This window comes from Macaca nemestrina, chromosome 13 (genome assembly GCF_043159975.1).
Source record: "Macaca nemestrina isolate mMacNem1 chromosome 13, mMacNem.hap1, whole genome shotgun sequence".
In the NCBI taxonomy this organism is placed as follows: Eukaryota; Metazoa; Chordata; class Mammalia; order Primates; family Cercopithecidae; genus Macaca; species Macaca nemestrina.
Genome location: NC_092137.1, coordinates 86,709,097 through 86,733,963, shown reverse-complemented (window position 1 = coordinate 86,733,963; position 24,867 = coordinate 86,709,097). Strand labels below are relative to the sequence as shown.

Here is a 24,867-nt window from a genome sequence, read left to right as displayed (position 1 = left end):
ACTTCTACCTCCCTCTCTTCCTCTATCAGTCTTATAACCCCACAAACATTTATTAAGCATCCAGTTGTTTCCAGGCACCAAGCTAAGCGTTAATGACACATTGGAGAGCAAAGTCTGTACTTCGTTTTACTCCTTAAATGTTGATGTTCTTCAAGATTCTGTTCTGGTAATGTTGTTTTCCTCATGGTAAATATTGCCCCTTGACAGTCTCACCACTTTCATGATTTGTAGTCTCAAATTTAAATCCCCAACGCAAATTTCTTTCCCTGATTTTCAGACCCATTTGTTCAGCTGTCTGGACATCTTTACTTAAATTTCACACAGAGATCTTAAATGCGTATCAAAAACTCAACATGGCCGGGCGCGGTGGCTCACGCCTGTAATCCCAGCACTTTGGGAGGCTGAAGCCGGCGGATCACGAGATCGGGAGATCGAGACCATCCTGGCCAACATGGTGAAACCTCGTCTCGACTAAAAATACAAAAATTAGCTGGGCGCGGTGGCGGGCACCTGTAGTCCCAGCTACTTGAGAGGCTGAGGCAGGAGAATCGCTTGAACCCAGGAGGTGGAGGTTGCAGTGAGCCGAGATTGCGCCACTGCACTCCAGCCTGGCGACAGAGCAAGACTGTCTCAAAAAACAAAAACAAAAAGCAAAACAAAACAAAAAAAAACTCAACATGCACCCCTCTTCAAAGGGAGGGGTAACTTACCCCTCCAAAATGGTGTACCTAGTGCAAGACGGTCACTAGAAACTGGAAAATAATTCTAGATCTCTCTTGACATCTAACTTATTTATTGGGCTCTTACTTTGTGTCACCTACATGTCTATTTGTTCTTTACTCTCCTTTTTCTCCCAATTGCTACTGTGTTCCCTCTGGTCCTTATCTCATGTTTGAATTGTCTTTTCCTTCCACCTTCCCCTTACACCTCTCAAGTGCATACTCCACACTGCTGTCAAAATTATTCTTGCAAAGTGCAAATGTAGTCATGCTACTGTCACCCTTAAAACCCTCCAAAGGTTCTCCATTTCCCTCAGATAAAGGACGTTTTCTTAGCATAGCCTGCAAAGTCTCCCATGATCAGTCCAATGCTGATTTTAGCTATAACATCATCCCTTCTCCAGCCCTATTAAACTACTTGCATATTCCAGAAACTGCCATTCATATTTCAACATCTGGGTCTTTTTTTAAGCTATTCCCTCTGCCTGCAGTGTCCTTTTAGCCAAAAGGAGGTACTTCCCTCTGTCCCCTACCCAACACACACACACCTGAAAGCTCAGTTCACCTCCCTCATTTTCTGAGGTCATTTTGCACATGTTACAGTGTGTCTGTCATGGTGCTTTAGTCACTTTTTGTGCTTACGTATATTTGTCTTCCTCCACTACTCTTGAGCTTCTTATATATGCCACTCTTGTCTTTTATCCTCAAGTCTGAATAAATGGATGAATAAACTCCTGAGCTCTGGTGTCATTGGTAACAGTGTGCTAGCCCAGAAATTCCAGTTATATCATCACCGCCATAAGTGGATACGATTTCATCCAAAAGCAAAAGTGTTTTAAGTTTCCTGAATTTTTAAAAAGATAACTGTGGAGTTTTCAAACTGGTTTAGGGTTGAGTTAAAAATGGCCTGCAGGGGCCATTTCAGTCTCCTGTTACCTCTCTGATCTCACCTCTTCTGGCTACCTTGACCTCCTTGTTGCATCCAGAGCACCACGGGCACATATCCACCTCAGGACCGTTGCACTCCCTGCTTCTTCCTCCTTTAAAACCCTCTGCCCAGGTGACTGTATGGCCTGCTCCCTCAACTCCTTCAGCCTTTGCCCAAGTACCTCCTTAGTGGGCTTCTAGGACCACTTGACTACTCCGCTCTTCCCTTTCCCTGTATTATTTTTCGTCATAGCATTTCCTGCCATGTAACAGACTATACATTTATTTTGTGTCTGTTCCTCTTCCTCCAATAGAATGTAAGGCCCTTAAGCATAGCGGTTCTTGTCTGTGTCCTTGGCACTTTATGCTATCTGGCACATAGTAAGCACTCAGTGGGTATTTGTTGAGTGTATGAATAGATGGATGGAGGAGCTAGCTGCTCAGTGCTTGGCACTTTCAGTCCTTAACGACACCCATTCTCAGTTCTTAACAACACCCATTTGTGGTGGCACCTCTAGTAAAAAATTCAGGCCCAGAGAACAAAATGTCTCTCTAGGAAGTGGCAAAAGTCTTCTTCAAACCTAAGTCTATTGATCTCAAACTCTGCTCTCTCCGGTGGAATCCTTGCTGGTTGCCCCTACTCTTCATCCCACTCCTGTAGTGGTGGGAGGGACTTTCTCCTCTACCCAACAAAGAGAGAGGAACTTTGTTCCAGACACTGTATTTTCTATATGTTATCTTCTAATCGTCCTCATAGAGCTGCTGCGATGCCCAGACTTCAGGTGAGAAAAAAATTAGGTAGTTATCAAAGGACATAGTCAACAGAGTGAAAGGGCAACCCATGGAATGGGAGAAAATACTTGTAAATTATGTACCTGATGAGAGATTGTTATCTAGAACGTAAAAGGAACTCCTACCACTCAACAACAACAATAACAAATTCAATTTTAAAATGGACAAAGGACTTAAATAGACATTTTTCCAAAGAAAACATACAGATGGCCAGTGAGCATGTGAAAAGATGTTGAACATCACCAATTATTAGGGAAACGCAAATAAAAAGCTCCTCCAATCCAGTAGGGTGCTACTATCAAAAAAACAAAGTAGTGTGTGTTGACAAGGGTGTGGAGAAAGTGGAACCTTTTTGTACACCATTAGTGGGAATGTAAAATGGTGCAACCACTATGGAAAACAGTAGGGTGGATTCTCAAAATATTAAAGACAAAATTACCATGTGATCCAGCAATTCTACCTCTGGATACATATCCAAAGAATTGAAAGTAGGGTCTCAGAGATATTTGTATACCTATGTTCATAGCAGCGTTATTCACAATAGTGAAAAAGTGGATACTACCCTAGTGTCTTATCAATGGATGGGTTGATAGACAAAATGTGGTATGTACATGCAATGGGATATTGTTCAGCCATAAAAAAAGGAAAAAAGTTCTGACACATCCTATAACATGGATGAACCTTGAGGGCATTGTGCTAGGTGAAATAAGCCAGTCACAAAAGGACAAGTACAGTGTGATTCCACTTAATATAAGGTACTTAGAGCAGTCAGATTAATCAAAACAGAAAGTAAAATGATGGTAGCAGAGGAGATGAAGAATTATTGTATAACGGGTACAGGGTTTCAGTTTTACAACATGAAAAAGGGTTCTGCAGCTGGAGAATGGTAATGGTAGCATAATGCAAATGTACTTAATACCACTGAACTGTACTAATTGAAACAGTTGAGATGATGAATACATATATATATTTTATTACAGTTTCAAAAGTTAAGATTAAAGAACAAAAGGTAAGTAATTTGTTCAATGTTACCCAGTTCAAGGTTGCAGGTGGACTCTAGGTTTGTGGGTAGAGACCACACACACAACTTTTGAGTTAGATCAATTTTCTCATGAAATTAGCTTACTGGCAGCAAGGTGACCATATAGACAACAGCCACAACAGCAGATCTGCCTCCATGTCGCCTTGACCCTTAGAGTGACACTGGCCATGCCACGTAGAATCTTCTAGATCTGAGCAGCTTAATTCCTGATAGACTAACATCGTTTTACACTCAGAACGTGTCACCACTCATGAAAACTTGACACTATTTTTGTGCTTTATTAAAGGGAGTGTTTACATCATTAGGGGACTCTCCTTTCAACCTTCAGATTTCCTCTAGCCTGTGAGATTGGGATGGTTTCTTTGTCTTTATTTTCTAAATCAGAAAGGAGAAAGTTGTAAAAGCAAAGTTAGCTTACTAAACAGAGTTGTGTCCTATGGGAGCACCTTTCAAACCAAACATAAAATGTGATGAAACCTTTTTTAAGGTTTGCTTATATGTGTTTAATGTTGTCAAATTTACTATTTCTGCATACAGGGATTGTCGCATCACATTCCCTTCACTGAACTACGTAGGCTTTGGAGTTAAGTCTATTCCATATCCTGCCTCCCCCACATTCTGTTTGTGTCACCTGGATTCGATCACCTAAATTCCCTGAGCCTTGGTTTCGTCCCCTGAAAAGTACATGTAGTGATGACCATTTCAGAGGATTAAGATCAAACTAAATAATGCGGCCAGGCATGGTGGCTCACTGCTGTAATCCCAGCACTGTGGGAGGCTGAGGCAGGCGGATCTGTAGAGCTCAGGAATTGAAGACCAGCCCGGGTAACATGGCGAAATCCTGTCTCTACAAAAAAAATATTAATCGAAAAATTAGTTGGGCATAGTGGCACTTGTCTGTGGTCCCAGCTACTCGGGAGGCTGAGGTGGGAGGATCACTGGAGCCCAGGAGTTCGAGGCTGCAGTGAGTCAAGGTTGCACCAGTGCACTCCAGCCTGGGCAACAAGAGTGAGACCTTGTTTGAAAAAAAAAAAAAGACGAAATAATGCTGCCTGTGAAGCAGTCAGTGTATAGTAGATGCTTAACTCGTTTTTATAAACAGTTTATCAATATACTTAGTGCAAGTTTTGTTCTAAATCTGTTTTTAAGATGTTACCACTCATTCATTTAGCACATATGTGTTGGGTACCAACTCTGCACTTAGTGTTGGGGTCCACTGGTGAGCAAGGCAGACAGAGATTGTGCCCTCCAGAGCGATCAAGCAGGCATTAAATCATCACTTAACTATAGTTTTGTGCTGGAAAGGAAATATCAGAGAGGTTGGTAACCTTAGCTTTCCTCTTGGTCTTTTTTTATCCCCTTAGGAAATTAAGTGTTAAATCCATTACGAACCCTCGGTACCTGGACAGCCTGGGGAACCCATCGGCAAATGGCCTGTACGATTTAGCTTTGGGTCCTGCAGATTCCAAAGAGGTGTGCTCCACCTGCGTGCAGGACTTCAACAACTGCTCCGGGCACCTGGGCCACATTGAGCTCCCACTCACGGTGTATAACCCTCTCCTCTTCGATGTAAGTGCTGCCTCAGTTGTGTGAGTCTCAGGGCTGCTGGTGGGATTTATGAGTTCTGCCTCTCTCCCACAAGAGTGGTCTAAGGACGTTAAGCCCCAGACACTCCAATGAAAGCATTCTGTAGAATGAGATTTTGAAGCTTTGAGCCAAATACAATAACTTCAACTTACCCTGTGGCCCTACTAAATAAATGAGTATCAGTTTGCTTCCAGTTGAGTAGAGCCACAGCCTGATTCCATTCACGTGGAGGGCCAGGGAGGGTTCAGATTCATTCCCTACACCTTTTGTTTCAGGGGCTTTGTGCTCTTCAGAAATCTCAGTGGCACCTGCCTGGTAATAGAGCGAGCTTCAGTGTTCTCAAGGCCTCCCTGAGCCTTTCAGGTGTCTCTATAGGCTCTTGGGTGGTGGCAGGAGAAGCAAAGCCCCAGAAAGCCCAACAGTGAGGTCAGAATTAAGCTTCTGTGTAGAGTCATGCTTGTACATTTTCAGCTTTTTATTTCAGCGAACCTCACTTGCAGGACTTTTTTTTTTTTAAGCTACACATATGTTGGTATACCTGGACATGATTTTTGTCTGTTAATCATGTTAAAGAGAAGTGTCTTTTTTTGTTTTTGTTTTTAAGACAGTGTTTCATTCTGTCTCCCAGGCTGGAGTGCAGTGGCACGGTCTTGGCTCATTGTAACCCCTGCCTCCTGGATTCAAGTGATTCTTGTGCCTCAGCCTCCCAAGTAGCTGGGATTACAGGCACGTGCCACCATGCCCAGCTAATTTTTGTATTTTTACAAAAATTACAAGAGACAGGTTCACCACGTTGGCCAGGCTGGTCTCAAACTCCTGGCCTCAAGTGATCGATCCGCCCGCCTTGGCCTCCCAAAATGCTGGGATTACGGGCGTGAGCCACCGCACCTGGCCAAGAAGGGTCTTAATTAAATCTTGGAATAAAATAAAGATATTTCTCTACCTCAGGTCATACGGCCAAAGTAAATTTCAAATCTAAATGGATTAAAATAAAACCTTAAAAGAAAATAGAAGGGAATATTTATCTGGTTCTTAAGATAACAAAGACCTTTCTAAGCATGTAGGCTGAAGTAGAGTTTTTAAAGACTGACTACACGAAGAAACTTGTGAGTATACTGAAAATCACCATGACTACTGTGTCTCTTTCTAATATCCTGTTCGTTTTTATTCCCTCTTCAGAAGCTGTACCTGCTGCTTCGGGGCTCTTGTTTAAACTGCCACATGCTGACTTGTCCCCGGGCCGTGATTCACCTCTTACTCTGCCAGCTAAGGGTTCTGGAAGTCGGGGCCCTACAAGCAGTCTACGAGCTTGAGAGAATTCTGAACAGGGTAGGTGGGTAGTGGTGGTCCCAGAAATCAGGAAACACAAAGTGGTGGAGAACTAGAGATGCTTGTATATTGTCCTAGTTACCATGCCGATAGTCACCAGAACGTTTGATCTTTATATCTTATAACTGGATACCAATAGCTGAGTGTGAAAACAGGAAGCTATAAGAATAATAAAAGGAATGTTAATAGAAACAATAGTGAAATACCATTTAATCCATTTATGAGCTTTTTCTGATTTTCTGGACCGAGGATTCAGTCAAGGTTTATTCAACCAAAAGACATTGCTTTTGATGGTTACATGTCTTTGATTGGTCTTAAAGTAGAACATTGTAATGTAGAGAATTCTTTTTCATGATACTGACTTTTTTGGAGGCTCAAGGCCAGTTGTCTGATAGGATTTCTTACATTTTACATTGTCTGATTATTTCCTGTAATTAGATTCACTTTTTGGCAAGAATACAACCTACATGATACACGGTACTTTGTATTGCATCATTTTAGGACGCCTATGATATCAGGTTGTTCACCTATTGGTAATGCTTACTTTGTTTACTTTTTGTGTTTGGTTTTTTGGTCTTTTTTTTTTTTTTTTTTTTTGAGACGGAGTCGCTCTGTTGCCCAGGCTGGAGTGCAGTGGCTGGATCTCAGCTCACTGCAAGCTCCGCCTCCCGGGTTTACGCCATTCTCCTGCCTCAGCTTCCCGAGTAGCTGGGACTACAGGCGCCTGCCACCTCGCCCGGCTAGTTTTTTGTATTTTTTTAGTAGAGACGGGGTTTCACCGTGTTAGCCAGGGTGGTCTCGATCTCCTGACCTCGTGATCCTCCCGTCTCGGCCTCCCAAAGTGCTGGGATTACAGGCTTGAGCCACCGTGCCCAGCCAGTCTTTTTTTCTATTAACACATAATATTTATACATATTTTATGGGGTACATAATGATGGTGTGATACAGACAATGTATAGTGATCAGATCAGGATAATTAGCATATCTATCACCTCAAACATTCATCATTTCTTTGTGTTGCGAACATGCAATATTCTCCTTCTAGCTGTTTGAAACTATGTTATTGTTAGCTATGGTCATCCTATAATGGGGTAGAACACTAGAATTTATTCCTCTTGTCTAATTGTAATTTTATCTCCTTTAACAAATCTCTTCCTGTTCCCCTCTTTTCCCTACCCTTCTCAGCTTCTAGTATTCTCTATTCTACTTTTACTTCTATGAGATCAACTATTTTTGGCTTCCACATATGAGTAAGAACATGTAGTGTTTAACTTTCTGTTCCTGGCTTATTTCACATGATGTCCTCCGGTTCCATCTATGTTGTTGCAAATGACAGGATTTCATGCTTTATTATGGCTAAATAGTATTCCATTGTGTATATATTACCACATTTGCTTTATCCCTTTATCTATTATTGGACATATAGGTTGGTTCCATATCTTGGCTATTGTGAATAGTGCTGCCTCTTTGATATTCTAATTTCTTTTCTTTTGGATAATTGCCCAATAGTGGGATGCTGGATCATATGGTAGTTCTATTTGTAGTTTATTGAGGAACCCTCATATGTTTCCTGTAGTGGCTATACTAGTTTACATTCCCACCAACAGTGTATAGGAGTTCCCTTTTCTCCACATCCTCACCAGCATTTGTTATTTTTTTGTCTTTTGGGGATAGCCATCCTAACTGGGATGAGATGAAACCTCACTGTGGTTTTGATTTGTGTTTTCCCAGTGACTAGTAACATTGAACATTTTTTCATATATTTGTTAGCCATTTGTGTGTGTTTTGAGAAATGTTTGTTGAGATGATTTGCCCATTTTTTAATTGAATTGTTTGGGATTTTTTGCTGTTGAGATGTTTGAGTTCCTTATATATTCTGAATATTAAGCCTCTGCCCCTAAGATGAATAGTTTGCAAATATTTTCTCCTATTCCGTAGCCTGTCTTTTTATTGACTGACTACTTTGCTGTGCGGAAGCTTTTTAGTTTGATATAATGCCATTTGTTTATTTTGGCTTTTGTTGCCTGTGCTTCGAGGTCTGATTCATAAAATATTTTTCCAGACCTTATATTTAGGTCATTGATCAATTTTGAGTTGATTTTTGTAGAGGGGAGGGGTGGAGATCTAGTTTCATTCTTCTGCATATGGATATCCAATTTTCCCAGCATCATTTATTAAAGGCACTGTCCTTTTCCCCAGTGTATATTCTTGGCACTTTTTGCAAAAATCAGTTGGCTGTAGATATGTAGATTAATTTTTGGGTTCTCTGTTTTCATTGGCCTATGTTTCTGTTTTCATGCCAGTACCCTACTGTTTTGGTTACTACAGCTTTGTAGTATATTTTGAATTCTGGTAGTGTGATGCCTCTAGCTTTGTTCTTTTTGCTCAAGATTGCTTTGGCTGTTCAGGGTCTTTTGTGGTTCCATACAAATGTTACAAGTTTTTGTTTTTCTGTTTCTGCAAAGAATGTCATTGGTATTTTGATAGGGATTGCACTGAATCTACAAATTGCTTTGGGTAGTGTAGTAATTTTAACAGTATTAATTGTTCTAATCTATAAGTACGGGATGTTTTTCCATTTGTACCCTCTCCAGTTTCCTTCATCACTGTTTTGCAGTTTTCCAAAAGAGTCTTTCACATCCTTGGTTAAATTTATTCCTAGGTATTTTTTTGGTAGCTATTATAAATGGGATTGCCTTCTTAATTTCTTTTTCAGCTAATTCATTGTTTGTGTATAGAAATGCTACTGATTTTTTTTTAATCCTGCAACTTGACTGAATTTGTTTATGAGTTCTAAGAGGTTTTTGGTAGAGTCTAGGTTTTTCTATATATAAGATTATGTTATCTGTAAACAGAGACATTTTTACATCCTTCTTTTCAGTTTGGATGCCTTTTCTTTCTCTTGCCTAATTTCTCTGACTGGTTACTTTCGGATAAGGTGGCGTTGACCAGATCTCTATTGTAAAGAGATATTTTTTTCATAGTTGATATTTACATCAGAATTTCTGGTGCTATTAAAAATACCTTATTTGAATTTTCATTTTGTTTGTTGACATATAAAAATGTTATTGATTATATATGAAGCAACCTGGCAAAATTGTCTCATCAATTGTGACAGTTTGTCTGTAGATATTTTTAGATTTTCAATACAATCGTATCTGCAAATACTGGCTTTTTTGTTCCTTTCCAATCCTTATATGTTTTCTTTTGGTGGCTAGGATCTACATTACTGTGTTGAAGTGGTAGTTGGTATCTTTGTCTTATTTCTTGTCACAAAGAAAAGTTGTTCCCCTTTCCTCTTCTCCTCCCTCTTCTTGGATACTTCAGTGCTGAAGACATAAGGTGGGCGGAGCAAGCTGGGATTTCACAAAGAGACCCAGCCTAATACATGGTGTCTGAGCCCCAGGAGAGTGAGCAAAGCTTCGTGGGAAAGGTGTCCCTGCACAGGGGGGACTCAGCCAGAGCAGAGTGAGAGGGGATCCCTGCACGTGCGGGCAGCCCTGTGTGGAATACCAGAGCTCGAGTAGGGTAAGGAGGGTGTTCATTTGGAGATAAAGACACAGCTTAGAGTGTGAGAGCCCAAATCAAGTGAGAGGGTACCCATGCGGGGTGGCCCAGCGTGGGGTGTGTGAGCCCAAATATGATAAGGAGGGGGGGTCCACAAGGAGGGTGGACTCATGTGGAACTTGAGCTCAAGTTGGGTGAGGGCTCCATACAGAGGAGGGGATGACGGCGGCAGTGGTGGGAGAGTGGTTACATATAGGGAGAGAGAGACGTTGATGAATAAGTTCTTAATTGATTGAATATGTACTTAAGGATAATGGGGGCCAGGTTTTAACTATCAGAAAAGAGAGTTACAAATATATGAAAGAGAGAAGACAGAATTAATCCTGTATTGTTAAAATGGAATTAAAAGTTCTGGTGTAAAGTGTGTGTGTACACATGTATTTTCCCCTGGCCCTGTCCCTGGAAGGGCTGGGGGGAGTGATAGTAATGGGCACACCTAGCACCCCCTTCTTGTTTTCTAAATACCATTCTCCACTAAAAAAGCTTCTTGGAGAAATAGCTGATCTAGAGCTGGGACAGCGAAAGTACAAGACCAGTCTGGAATATCACATGCCAGAAAGGAAGTATGTGCCCAAAGAACAATGGGACATGTCCAAAGAACACAGAAGACTGTGTGAAGGGCCCACTCTGGCCAAATCTAGGACAGTTCGAGCATATAATAAACGATGATACTGAATGATTATAACCCATCGAATGAAGTAGGAATCCATGAACCTACTTTTATGTTGATATAAATGAAAAAATGAATTGAGTGACTGAAGGTTTAAGTAACAGGCTACTTACTCACAAAGTACCCTCCCCCGTATACACACACATAGTCTTTATTAATTACAAAGGTCAGAGGGAGGATAACTTTACAATGGAGAAGAAGCCTGGCAGTCACCCCCTTACTTGGGGTGATCAAAGTGAAACATACCTGATGGTACTGATTGAAATCATGCACTCCCTTATAGGATGCAGTGAGAAGAACACAACATTGCTTCTGGATATTCCTGCCAAAGACGTTAAGCCAAATCTGATCATGATGAAACTTCAGACATGCCACAATTGAGGGATATTCTATAAAATTTGCCGTTAATCTTCAAAGCTGTTAATGACTAAAGTTGAACACTAAGGAACTATTCTAAACAAAAGAGACTAAAAAGTGTTTTAGTCTTTTAGTCTCTAGTCTTTTAGTCCTTTGCTATAAAGGACATTAGTATTATTATTTTGAGACAGAGTCTGGCCCTCTCATCCAGGCTAGAGTACAGTGGCACGATCTCGGTTCTCTGCAACCTCTGCCTCCAGGGTTCAAGCGATCTCCCATCTCAGCCTCATGAGTAGCTGGAACTACAGGCATGTACCACCACACCTGGCTAATTTTTGTATTTTTTTAGTCAAGACGAGTTTTGCCATATTGACCAGGCTGGTCTTGAACTCCTGACCTCAAGGGATCCACCTGGCTCGGCCTCTCAGAGTGCTGGGATTACAGGCATGAGCAATCACTCCCAGCCTGTAAAGGGTATTATTAAAAGAGTTGGCAAAATTTGAATGGTGTTTGAGGATTAGAAGGTAATAATTTATCAGTGCTAATTTACCATTTTTTGATGATTGTATCATGGTCATATTTGTGAGTGTCCATGTTTATAGAAAATGTTCACCAAAGTATTTGGGGTTGATGGTATATCAGATCAGCAGTGTACTGTCAAATGGCTCAAGAAAGATAGATTTCTGGAAATACTTGCGGTTTTTCTATAAATTTGAGATTGTTTCAAAATATAAATAAATTATACCCTTAAAATAGGGAAGCTTTCAACATTTCACTATTAAGCATGGTGTTTACTGAGTTTTTAATCGGATTAAGGAAGCTCCTTTATATTCCTAGTTTGCTGTCGTGGCTAAATATTAAATTTTATCAAATACCTTTTCAATGTATACTGAAATTTTCAGATAATTTGGGTCCTTTTAAACCAGCTAACATGGTGAATGACTCCCTTCCTTTCCTAATGTTAAACTAACCTGGGATTCCTGGGATAAACCCAAATTGTTTATGTTATATTACCTTTTTAATATGTCGTTGGATTTGATTTCTTCATATTATACTTGGGATTTTTGCCTCTGTAATCATGAGTGAGATCGGTTTACATTTCCTTTCTCCTATTGTCTTTTTGGGTTTGGGTATCTAGATTATGTCAGCCTCATAAAATAAGTAAGATAATTCTTTTTTTTTTTCCGAGACAGTGTCTCACTGTTGCCCAAGCTGGAGTGCAGCCACGCAGTCGTAGCTCACTGCAGCCTCTGCCTCCCAGCATCAAGTGATTCTGGTGCCTCAGCTTCCCAAATAGCTGGGATTATAGGCGTATGCTACCACGCCCAGCTAATTTTTGTATTTTTAGTAGAGACAGGGTTTCACCACATTGGCCAGGCTGGTCTTGATCTCCTGGCCTCAAGTGATCCACCTACCTTGGCCTCCCAAAGTGCTGGGATTACAGGCATGAGCCACTGTGCCCAGCCAAGGTAGATAATTCTCTCTCTCTTTAAAATGCCCTGGAGGAGATAGGAGACATAGTACGCCAGCAGGGCAGTGCCACACATTTCTCTTCAGCAGGTGTCCTCACAGGGACTAGTTGTCTTTGGCTCCCCACATGACTGACGACTACTCAGAAGCAAAGGAACGAGATCATTTCAGCGGCTAGGGGAGCCACCCTGGCGTAGAAGCCCCATCTCCCAGAAAGGAATCAATATTGTTTCTAACAGTTCCGTGGGCTGTGCCTCCAGGGACCCTAGGATATGCTCAACTAGGACCCAGCAAAGCTCAGAGCTGTGATCTTTCCAGTCCAGATATAGCCTAACCAATTGGGGTCATTTTTACCATCAGTAGTGTTGCCTAATAACACAACTGACATTTCTACTCTTATTTATTTATTTTTTGAGACGGAGTCTTGCTCTGTTGCCCAGGCTGGAGTGCAGTGGTGCAATCTTGGCTCACTGCAACCTCCGCCTCCCAGGCTCTAGCGATTCTCCTGCTTCAGCCTCCTTGAGTAGCTGGGACTACAGGAAGTGCCATCATGCTCAGCTAATTTTTTGTATTTTTAGTAGAGATGGGGTTTCACCATGTTGGCCAGGCTGGTCTTGAACTCCTGACCTCAGGTGATCTGCCTATCTTGGCCTTCCAAAGTGCTGGGATTACAGGCGTGAGCCACCGTACCTGGCCTGTTTCTACTTTTATTATGTTTCCGAGGGAACAGAGCTAAAAAGTTAACTCATGGTCACATTTGTCCAAAAGAGAGATTGAGAAAGAGAAAGAAAGGATTTTCTTAAACCAGTGCTTACAGTAAGTTATATGTTTCTAGGAATTCCCTCATTTCATTTAAAGTTTCAGATTTTTTGGCATAAAATTATTCATGGTGCCTACTATTATACCTTAATCTTTTTTTTTTTTTTTTTGGTAAAATATACACAAAAATGCATTAATTGTATGTACAGTCCAATACAAAGTAACCATCACCCTTACAGTCTAGTTCAATGTCAGCATATTGTTTATGTCCCCAAAAACCCTCCCTCCTTTCCCTGTCCCCTTGTGTATTTATTTTTGACAGTTTGTCTGTCATTGTCCTTTAAAAATTCTTTGTTGGGGCTGGACACAGTGGTTAATGCCTGTAATCCTAGCACTTTGGGAGGCTGAGGTGGGAGGATTGCTCAAGCCCAGGAGTTAAAGAGCAGCCTGGGCAACATAACAAGATGCTACCTTTAGTTTTCTAATAATTATAAAAAATAAATGTAAAAATAAAAATTATTTATGGGAATAATTTGAGGGCTAGGATGATGCTGCCTTCTCCAGAGAAGATTCTCATTGCTTCTGCTGTGTGCATGGCACCACTGCCAACTTGGGACTGTCATTATCCAGGTTCAACGCTTCAAGCTCCCTGGATGGCCCGAGTGATTGTACAAGGGCTGGTAGTTCCTGAGGGTACAGCCCTTTGTGTTCCAGCTTACTGTGTTTATGTGTCGGGGGGTGAAGAACGATGGCTTCCTGTTAGATTTCTAACCTTATACTAAAAAAGCTTTAGGTTTTTAAATTTGTTCTTTTTAAAGGCAGGATCTCACTGTGTTGCTTAGGCAAGCACTGGAGTGCAGCGGCAATTCACAGGTACAATCATAGCACACTGCAACCTCAAACACCTGGGCTCAAGCGAGCCCCTATCTCAGCATCTGGAGTAGCTAGGACTGCAGAGGCACCACTGTACCTGGCTTAGGTTAAGACTTTCATTTCTGTTTCCTACATGATTTGAGGGTTTGTGAATAAAAAGTTCAAAATTGCTGCATTGGAAAATGCACTCAAGGCCAGGGCTCCTGGGGAGCATCATGGGCTTATTCCCTGGGGCACATGAGTACACCAAGTGATGTCCTGCCTCAGCATAGCACCAAAGCCCCACATTGGGCCCCACAAAGTGCACATGGCTGCATGCTCTTTCATCTCGCTAGATTCTTTGTTCCCCTTTAGTCTGCTCTGGTTATTTATTCCTCACTGTCCTGTCAGCTCTTCAGAGCGTTAAGATTTTTAAAATATTTTAACCTATCTTGGTTCTTTGCAGTCTTAGGTTTGGTCTGGGCAATCTAGCCCACCATTATTGGAAGTAGGATGTTCTCATTGGATTTTTTTTTTTTTTTTTTTTTTTTTTTGAGATGGTGTCTGGCTCTGTCACCTAGGCTAGAGTGCAGTGGTACGATCTTGGCTCACTGCAACATCCCCCTCCCAGCGATCTTCCCACATCAGCCTACCAACTAGTTGGGACCACAAGTAGATGCCACCACATCTGGCTAACTTTTTATATTTTTGGTAGAGATGGGGTTTTACCATATTGCTCGGGCTGGTCTCAAACTCCTGAGCTCTAGTGATCCACCTGCCTCTGCCTCCCAAAGTGCTGGGATTACAGGTGTGAACCACCATGCCTGACCTCGTTTGATTTTTTTTTTAACAGCTATATGTTGTCTCACTCTTTTGAAAGTGCAACACAGTAGCCATGGTTTCTTTTTCTCCCTTCAAATGAATCTTTTCCACCCTTGGAGAGGCTGGTCCCAGCTGTGCTGCTCATCAGAGGTGTACATTACCGTGATAATGTGGTTTTCCTCTTTGTTTTCCAGTTTCTGGAAGAAAATGCTGATCCCTCTGCTTCTGAAATTCAGGAGGAATTAGAACAATACACAGCTGAAATTGTGCAGAACAACCTCCTGGGGTCCCAGGGCGCACATGTGAGTTAACACTGTCTTTCTCCCATGCTGTTTTTGGCATTATTTTATCACTTTCCCTTTGTGTTGTCCTTTGCGTATACTTCTGGCTTCCCACAGTAGACCAGGGTTTGAATCTGAACTCTGTCTCTCATGAGACCTGCAACCTCACAAGTTGCACAATTGTGCCTGAGTGTCCACTACCTAATCTCTAATGCCTGCCTGCGGGACCAATGAGAGGATTATGTGACATTAGTTGGTTTTGGTATAGCATCCAGCAAGCCAATTCTTAAAAAATGGCATCAGGTCTTTTTTCCCTTCTCCAACACTTGTCTCTAACCCACCGCTACCTTATTCTTCCCTCCATACACTGCCTAAGTATTAATTTGTTCAATGAATGAATGGGTAGATAATTCACCTGTGATACTAGTCTTGAAATCTGCTTCACTTCCTGCTTGGGTTTCACACCAGAGATGCTGATTTAATTGGTCTGGGGTAGGGTCCAAATGGAGTTACAAAAGCTCCCAGATGGTTCCCATCTGCTGCCAGGTGCAGAGCCACTCATGGGGCTGGACTGTGGATGTGCCTTCCTCAGAACCCCGAGGTCCTTCTGAGGCAGACCAGCTGCATCCAGAGGGCTTCCTTTTACAAGTGAAAGTAACTAGCACTTAGTGAGTACTGGCTGTATTTCAAGCCCCCACTGCATTCGTGATTATTTATCTTAGTAAGAGCTTGCTGCGGTGGTTACTATTCTTATTCCCATATTATAATTGAGGAAACTGAAGGTTTTTTTGTTTTTTTTTTGTTTTTTTTTTTTTTTGAGACGGAGTCTCGCTCTGTAGCCCAGGCTGGAGTGCAGTGGCCGGATCTCAGCTCACTGCAAGCTCCGCCTCCCGGGTTCACGCCATTCTCCAGCCTCAGCCTCCCGAGTAGCTGGGACTACAGGCGCTGCCACCTCGCCCGGCTATTTTTTGTATTTCTTAGTAGAGACGGGGTTTCACCGTGTTATCCAGGATGGTCTCGATCTCCTGACCTCGTGATCCGCCCATCTCGGCCTCCCAAAGTGCTGGGATTACAGGCTTGAGCCACCGCGCCCGGCCGAGGAAACTGAAGGTTTAAAGAGGTTGCTCAGTAATTGTCAGAGCTCAACTATATTAGGGTTCTATGGAAGATTTTGTTTAAGAAAGTGGTGGTGGGAGTGTTTCCTCTGGTTAAAAATAAAAGGTGAAAACAATAAAGTAAATATATTGGAATCTCTTCAAAATGGCACTCCAAGGTTCTCTGACTTTTTTTAAAAAAAACAGGTAAAGAATGTGTGTGAGAGCAAGAGCAAGCTCACTGCTGTTTTCTGGAAGGCACATATGAATGCTAAGCGCTGTCCCCACTGCAAGTAAGTATCAGGGCCCTTTCCCCAGGTGAGATGTCTCTGGGTCTGGGCAGTCACTCATGGCTATTATTAAATATCTTACGGGTTTTTAATCTCCTCAATCACAACTGTCCTCCTGCGCAGGACTGGGCGATCTGTTGTCCGAAAGGAACACAACAGCAAGTTGACGATCACGTTTCCAGCCATGGTGCACAGGACAGCTGGCCAGAAGGACTCCGAGCCCCTGGGTGAGCAGACTGGGTCTGGAGAGGAGCTCCCTGTGAGGCCAGCAGATGTGTCCTAAACCCTGGGAATACCTGGTTCTCCTCACCACGTGTTTCTCCGCCACGTCTGGGAGGGGCCAGCAGAGGCACAGTGTGCAGGCCTCTCAGGCCTAAGGGGACCCCAGCGAGCGCCCAGCTCAGGCCTCTCACACGGGAGAGCTGATGGCAGGGGCTACTTTATGAGGCAGTGCCCCACAAGCGCCTCTTGCCTTAACTGGTCGTTTTTCTGAAAGGTTTTTCAGGAAGAAATTAAGAAATTTACCTGGCAAATATTTTGAAATATTTTACTGTAAAACAAGTGTGGATCTATTTTGGAATAAAATGTAGGCGAATAATTTTTAAGAAAAACTACAAGAATTCAGCAAAACATTAGCGCCTCCTGCCAGGCTGCTCCTGTCTGTCCACCCACATCCCCCCTGGGTAGAGTTCTTTCCTCAGCTCTGTCCCACCCAAGCTCTGCTTCGGACAAATTTTGAGATAACTTAATACTCCCACTTTTTAATTTTTATAGTAGTAGGCTTATTTAAGAATGTTTTTTGGTTTTTATTCTGAAGTGGTCAGAAGATTAAATAGAGTATTCCAAGAGAAGCACTGAGAGCAGTACCTGCTGTGTAATATGTGCTATGTAGATGTTAACTGTTCATTTTTTATTAAGTCATCAGCTTGCCAGGATAGAAAATGCATAACCTGGCCGGGCACAGTGACTCACACCTGTAATCCCAGTACTTCGGGAGGCTGAGGCAGGCAGATCACTTGAGGTCTGGAGTTCAAGACCAGCCTGGCCAACGTGGTAAAACCCCATCTCTACTAAAAATACAAAAATTAGCCAGACGTGGTGGCAGGCACCTGTAATCCCAGCTACTCAGGAGGCTGGGACGGGAGAATCACTTGAACCCCAGGAGGCGCCGTCTTCAGTGAGCTGAGATCGTGCCACCACACTCCAGCCTGAGTGACAGAGCAAGACTCCATCTCAAAAAAAGAAAGAAAAAGCACAACCTACAATTGTCACTTGGCTCTGCCACTTTTTCTGAGTGGCTAATAGAAGGCTATTTTGAGGAGCTTCCATTTCCAACTCTATATAATGGCATTCATAAAGCCTCTTGCCTAGAATTGAAGAAATTACATGCATAGAAGTCCATAGCAGATACTGTTACTAAACCTTTCACCAGGGCTTGAGAATATGGAATAAACATGGAAATAAGATCCCCTCCTGAAGATGCATGATGTATCTTTTACATTGAGCACTCTGGCATGACCCGGAGTAAATGAAAAACCTGTTTATTATTATTTTTTAAGTGTTATATTTTAGGATAATTTTTCGACTTAATAGAACAGTAGTGAACATAGTACAGAGAATTCCTTTATACTCTTTACTTAATTTGCCCTAATGTAACATAGTAGATTACCGTGGTGCATTTGTCAAAACTGAGTTTAACATTGGTGCAACACTACTGGCTAAACTACAGACTTTTAAAATTTTGCTGGTTTTCCAGTAATTTCCTTTTTATGCTCCTGGATCCAACCCAGGATACCACATTGCATTTAGAAAGCCTTTTTACTTTTGTTTCATGGTTGCCAGTTAATACCATAAGAGTGGATTTTCCTACACTTAACCATTAAATAGCCCTCAAAACAATTTTCTTGTAATACCAGTTGGGAATTGCTTCTGTAGCCCTTAGGATGCCTTATAAAATGTTCATAGATTGAGAACAAAGATGGTCAGAATTCTAGAAGATAGTTTTCATGGGGCAAATGTCCAGCAGGTAAGTAGCCTTTCAATGCCTTCCGCAAACCGATTCTTCTAAAGTCATCTTCCATTGCAGCCACGCGAATATGATGGTGCAACCACAAGTCTGTGCATTAGAAACAAGTAGACCGTAGTCTTCTACAGCTCCAGGCTTGGGTATTCAGTATTTAGCACACATTTATTTGTTGGGCACTCAGCGTTATGCCAAGGACAATGTTTGTGATGAGCACGATGCCAAGATACAGACCAGACCATGTGGTCTCTGCCTCTGAAGGGGCTGCAAGCAACATAGGTCAGTAACCCTGGGGAGCAGGTGATGTGGAGGAAGGCGAGCACCCTCAGCGTGGGTCTGACCATCTTCCTGGTATCAGAGGGACTCAAAAAGTGAGGGCTGGGCTGGCTGTGGTGGCTCACACCTGTAATCCCAGCACTTCGGGAGGCCAAGGCAGGCGGATCATCTGAGATCAGGAGTTCAAGACTAACCTGACCAACATGGTGAAACCCTGTCTCTACTTAAAAAAAAAAAAAAAAAAAATTAGCCGAGCATGATGGCACACGCCTGTAATCCCAGCTACTCGGGAGGCTGAGACGGGAGAATCGCTTGAACTCGGGAGGCGGAGGTTGCAGTGAGCTGCGATTGCACCATTGCACTCCAGCCTGGGCCACAAGAGCGGAGCCCCGTCTCAAAAAAAGAAAAAAAAGTGAGGGCTGTGCCTGAGTAGTCCCCACGGACTGGTGATCCCACAAGGAGCGCTGTCAGCTTGTGAAATGCTGCACGTGCTGCTCCCGCGTGCTTCCTGTGCCCCCTGAGCCCCACAAGGCACATTAACGTTTAAAATAAGAATTCATTGTAGCCAAGACACTTCCACCCATTGTGATCCCCGGTTATTTGACCTCCTTATCCCTTTTTCCTGTGGCGCCTCTCACAGCTGAAAGAAACACACATTCAAGATGCTCTGAAATCCCAGCTAGGCAGAAGTCATTGCTGCAAGCTGCAGAAGTTCTTGTTAGGAGAGGATGCAGCTCGTGTGAGGAGATGGGCTTCCACAGCTCTCCTCTGACTCTAAGATCCTGTGATTGAAGAACAGCCTCTGCCTTCACGGTGACTAAACTGCAGTGGGGACATTGCTGGGACAGGAGCTGAGGAGATTTGACTGATCTTCTTCAGCATTTCTGATGTATTTAGTAGAAGAGAAAGTTCAGACATTCATTTTCAGAAATGCCCACAAAGTGCAGGTTAATGGAGTCTGTTTTCTCCCCCTGAACATATGTAGCTTTCTAATGCTGTGGTTGTCCCTAAATGTCATTCTTCATTGCATACGCATGCTTCCTTCAACTGCATTAACTCATTGAAATATTCTGCTTTTATCGACATCAAAACTTTAAACATGCAGACTCCTTGACTTAGCAATTCTGCTTCGATGACTTTATCCTAAGGAATTAGAATACTCACAGTGTTGTTTGAATGGTTGAAAACTGGACATGGGCTGGGCGCGGTGGCTCACGTCTGTAATCCCAGCACTTTGGGAGGCTGAGGCGGGCGGATCACGAGGTCAGGAGATCGAGACCATCCTGGCCAACACGGTGAAACCCCATCTCTATTAAAAAATACAAAAAAATTAGCCGGGCGTGCTGGCGGCACCTGTAGTCCCAGCTGCTCAGGAGACTGAGGCAGGAGAATGGCGTGAACCTGGGAGGCAAGCTTGCAGTGATCGGAGATCGTGCCACTGCACTCCAGCCTGGGTGACAGAACGAGACACCATCTCAGAAAAACAAAAAAACAAAACAAAAAAAAACTGGACATAACTTAAATACCTATTAACAGAGACTGGTTAAATTATGGTGCTTTTGTTAATTGTTCTCCAAGTTAGGGATTTCTCTAAAAACCTATGATGACATATCCTCTGCAGATTTTAAAGAAACTAGCTGGAGAATTGGAGGTGGAATGAAGCTAGTTTTTAAAAATGGAGGAGGCTGGGTGCGGTAACTCATGCCTGTAATCCCAGCACTTTGGGAGGCCGAGGCGGGTGGATCATGGGGTCGTTAGTTCGAGACCAGCCTGGCCAACCAGGCAAAACCCTGTCTCTACTAAAAATACATAAATTAGCAGGGCGTGGTGGTGTGTGCCTGTGATCCCAGCTACTTGAGAGGCTGAGGTAGGAGAATCACATGAACCTGGGAAGGCAGAGGTTGCAGTGAGCCAAGATCCTGCCACTGCACTCCAGCCTGGGCGACAAGAGCAAGACTCCGTCTCAAAGAAAAAAAAAAAATGGAGGAAAAGGCAAGAGTGGTGTTTTTAAGTGTGGACTATCTTAGGCTATTTTAAACATCTATATTTGAGCCGTATACTCTTAATTTAGAATTTGCTGTGAGCTAGACACCCTGTCAAGTGTTGGGAACACAGAGAAGGCATAGTTCCTGTCCTGATACGTGTATAAAAAGGGAAAATTGAGCAATGCTTAGTTTCAGTGGATGTATCCAGAAAAGGTGTTTTGGGTTTTTGTTTTGTTCTGTTTTGTTTTAAGACAGGGTCTTACTCTGTCACCCAGGCTGGAGTGCAGTGACACGATCTCGGCTCCCTACAACCTCTGCTTCTCAGGTTCAAGCGATTCTCCTGTCTCAGCCTCCCAAGTAGCTGGGATTACAGGTGTGCACCACCACACCCAGCTAATTTGTATTTTTCGTAGAGTCAGGGTTTCCTGTGTTGGCCAGGCTGGTCTTAAACTCCTCAGGTGATACGCCTGCCTTGGCCTCCCAAAGTGCCCAGAAAGTTTTGAACCTGAAAGACACAGTACTTACTTGTCTTAGTTAATCGTCTAAATGCCTAGACCCTACCTCCTGAATGGCAGCCCGAAGCCTGGTTTTCTAATGTAACCTGGATGTCGCTGGTAGACAGCATCCCACAGTGATCTTGCTTAGTGTGAGAAACCAAGCCCAATCTATTCCTCGCACACCAGTATATTTGTAAAAATAAGTCAGTATGTATTTACCCATAAAAATACTTACCTACCCATAATTCAACTTATGTGAACCTTTCTGGTAACAACCAGGTAGATAAAGATATTTATTATAATGTTACTTATAATAGCAAAATATGGAAATGAATCCAGATGTCCAATTATGAGAATATGGTTAAGTGAATTAGCAATCATCCTTAATGGAATATCACATAGCCATGAAAAATGGTGATCAGGCAAAAGCTACATAGCAACGTGCAGAAATGCTGACGAGATGATACTAAAAGGGCAAAGTAGTGTTCAAAATAAATCCACACTGAAGATTACAGTTGTGTAAAATACTTCTATAGACAAAAGTGCTGGAAAACAATATATAAAAGTGATAGTTGTTAATGTGATGCGATTATGGGTAATGTTTTCTTTGCTTTTTGGGGGGGGGGGGTTTATACAGTAGCCATATGATTTTTACTACTAGAGAAATGAGATTAACGGCCAGAGGGAATCCAGGCCTGAGAATATGCTACCGTAGAGATTGATTTTTGTGGTCAAGTTGCAGGCTTGGTGATAAAGAATGGATACATCCCATTGCAGAAAGAGTACCTGTTCCTGATTTATTGCACTTTGATTCTCCTCCTTGGCTCCAGGAATTGAGGAAGCTCAGATGGGAAAACGAGGATACTTAACACCCACCAGTGCCCGCGAACACCTTTTTGCCCTGTGGAAGAATGAAGGTGCTGTATCAGGCTAAAGAAATAGCCTTGATCTCCTCTAGGCTTTTATTTCCTGGACTCCTTAACCCTGCCTTATTACTTCTTTTAAGTTGTGATGATTGTAGCTCTGTCCTGGAACTGATCCAGAGGTTTGGGGCAGTCTTCAGGGCACATCGACATTGAGATGTCATAGAGCAGGCGAGGTCATACCCAGCACCAAAAACTTGACAATTACTGCAGCTGAGCCAGGTTATCAAATGACAACTGCAGGTAGGCCTCGCTTAATACAGGTTGGCGTATTTTTAGAAGGTTTAGTGTAACTTATTTTAAATGCCCGTAAGTAAAATGCTTTGTCCTTCTGTGAATCAGAGAATGAACTCTGTCTTATTTAAATTGAGACTTTACTGTAAGGGAAATCCTTCTTTCCTTCTGAGTGTATAACAAAACCTATGCAGTATATTCAAGCCCTTGTGAGAGTGTGTTGTGGAACGCTGACTATAACCTCTGTGTAATAAGAAGCACTTACAAATGAACGTGTTGTTAAAGAGATGTCAGGGAAAAAAAAAAAAGCACTGGAGTTAGTATGATTGCTTCTGCGGCAGGCCCTAGCACATTTTAATCTTTTTCTCACATCACCAGAAACCTGAAATACAGCTTTGGTCCACAGAAGATCCTTTCTTGGCAGCACCTGTTAGGGGTGGGAGGAGGCTAACTTAGCAAAAAATTTTTTATTCAACATTTTTTTATGAAGATCAAAGTAATAATTATGTGTGTGATGTGTATGTGTTTTAATAGTCCAGGAGGGTGATTAAAAACAAGTAAAGTTTCTTCCCCTTCCTTGCTCATCTCAGTTCCTGGGTTAAGAGCTATTGTCCCTGTAGTACCCATTTTTATGCTGTCATATCCCCTGCATACAAACTGTCATGTACACAGAGGCTATTTTTTGTTTTTATAAAGAAAAATGAGGCCAGCCAGGCACGTTGGCCCATGCCTCTAATCACAGCAATATGGGAGGCTGAGACAGGTGGATCAGTTGAGCCCAGAAGTTCAAGACCAGCCTGGACAACCAAGCAAAACCTCATCTCTTTAAAAAAAAAAAAAAAAGAAAGTGCAAAAATTAGCTGGGCATGATAGCACGCACCTGTAGTCCCAACTACTTGGAAGGCTGAGGTGGCAGAATTGCCTAAGCCTGGGAGGTCAAGGCTGCAGTGAGTCATGATCGCACCACTGCACTGCAGCCTGGGTGACAGGAGTGAGACCTTGTCTCGAGAAAGAAAAATGTGACCTTAACTCTACATATTATCTTGCATTCTGGTTTTTCCTCACTCAGTAATATTTTTATGGTTGTCCTCCCATGCCTTCAGTGATAGATGTAAATGGTCTCCTTGGTTGCTTTCCAATGCAGGGTTCTTTCTGAACTACCTTTTTTCGGGAATGGATGATGATGGTATGGAGTCCAGATTCAATCCCAGTGTGTTCTTTCTCGATTTCTTGGTGGTGCCACCCTCAAGGTAATACCCTTTAATTAACTTATTTCACCTGAAGAAAAGCTTACTAAGGAACTGAACCGTGACCTCTAGGAGAGGTGAAAGGGCCAAGGGCACTGAGACAGAGCTGCAGTTCTGCTCCAGGTGTGGGTGGTGGAAGGGCTTACTTTCCTTCCTGTTTGTTGTGAATGCGATAGGAATGTTAGTTGTTTTTGTTTGCTTGTTTGCTTGTACTGTCTCCCATGCTAGAGTGCAGTGGCATGATCCTGGCTCACTGCAACCTCTGCCTCCCAGGCTCAAGTGATTCTTCTGCCTAAGCCTCCCGAGTAGCCGGGATTACAGGCATGCATCACCACACCCAGCTAATTTTTGCATTTTTCATAGAGATGGGGTTTCACCATGTTGGCCAGGCTGGTCTCAAACTCCTGACCTCCAGTGATCCACCCGCTGTGGCTTCCCAAAGTGCTGGGATTATAGGCTTGAGCCACCACACCCAGCTGGAATGTTGATTGGGAAGGTTGGTTGTTTTGAGCATGGTGGGGTGTGCTCCCTACAGTAGGCATGAGTGAGAGGATGAAGAACATGACCCTTTCCTCACACTAAACATTCGTTTATTCTGTATGTCCCCCTGCAGGTATCGCCCAGTTAGTCGCCTAGGAGACCAGATGTTTACCAATGGCCAGACGGTGAACTTGCAGGCTGTCATGAAGGATGTAGTTCTGATTCGAAAACTTCTGGCATTGATGGCCCAAGAACAGAAGCTGCCAGAGGAAGTGGCCGCACCCCCTCCAGATGAGGTCAGGGCTGCTCTGGTGCTGATGTGATGAGCACACACGCTTGGTGCTAACTCTCTGCGGTGTGGATGCAGACACGGGTTACCAGGAGATGCTTCCTGGGATATTCTGTGCAGCTGGCAGCAGCCTTAGTGTGAGCTGTGGGCTTAGGGGGCACCTAGGAACATTAGGGGAACGCACATGGGTCTGAGCATGGAAAGGTCTGGGTTCTGTGCCGAACGACCATGCCAGGTGACCCTAGTTGAGTCACTTTCTTATACTAGTGTCTGCTATAAAATGCATGTGATTTGTGGTGAGATTTCACACTGAGGCTGTTCTGGGCTACCAGCTCTCAGAAGCTCTAGAAAGAAT

General features: G+C 42.9%; 1 protein-coding gene across 3 annotated transcripts in view; it reads left to right on the top strand.

Annotated features, from left to right (window-relative positions):
• The window catches only part of LOC105465397 (RNA polymerase I subunit A), an 83,120-nt gene that overhangs the window by 738 nt on the left and 57,515 nt on the right, over window positions 1-24,867 (top strand). For all 3 annotated transcript variants that reach the window (XM_011713846.3, XM_024787643.2, XM_024787642.2), the window contains exons 2-9: window positions 4,845-5,049; window positions 6,247-6,396; window positions 15,088-15,195; window positions 16,476-16,561; window positions 16,682-16,785; window positions 22,170-22,256; window positions 23,641-23,746; window positions 24,357-24,519. In XM_011713846.3, coding sequence (XP_011712148.2) covers window positions 4,845-5,049; window positions 6,247-6,396; window positions 15,088-15,195; window positions 16,476-16,561; window positions 16,682-16,785; window positions 22,170-22,256; window positions 23,641-23,746; window positions 24,357-24,519 — 1,009 coding nt within the window. The remainder of the gene's footprint in view (window positions 1-4,844; window positions 5,050-6,246; window positions 6,397-15,087; window positions 15,196-16,475; window positions 16,562-16,681; window positions 16,786-22,169; window positions 22,257-23,640; window positions 23,747-24,356; window positions 24,520-24,867) is intronic.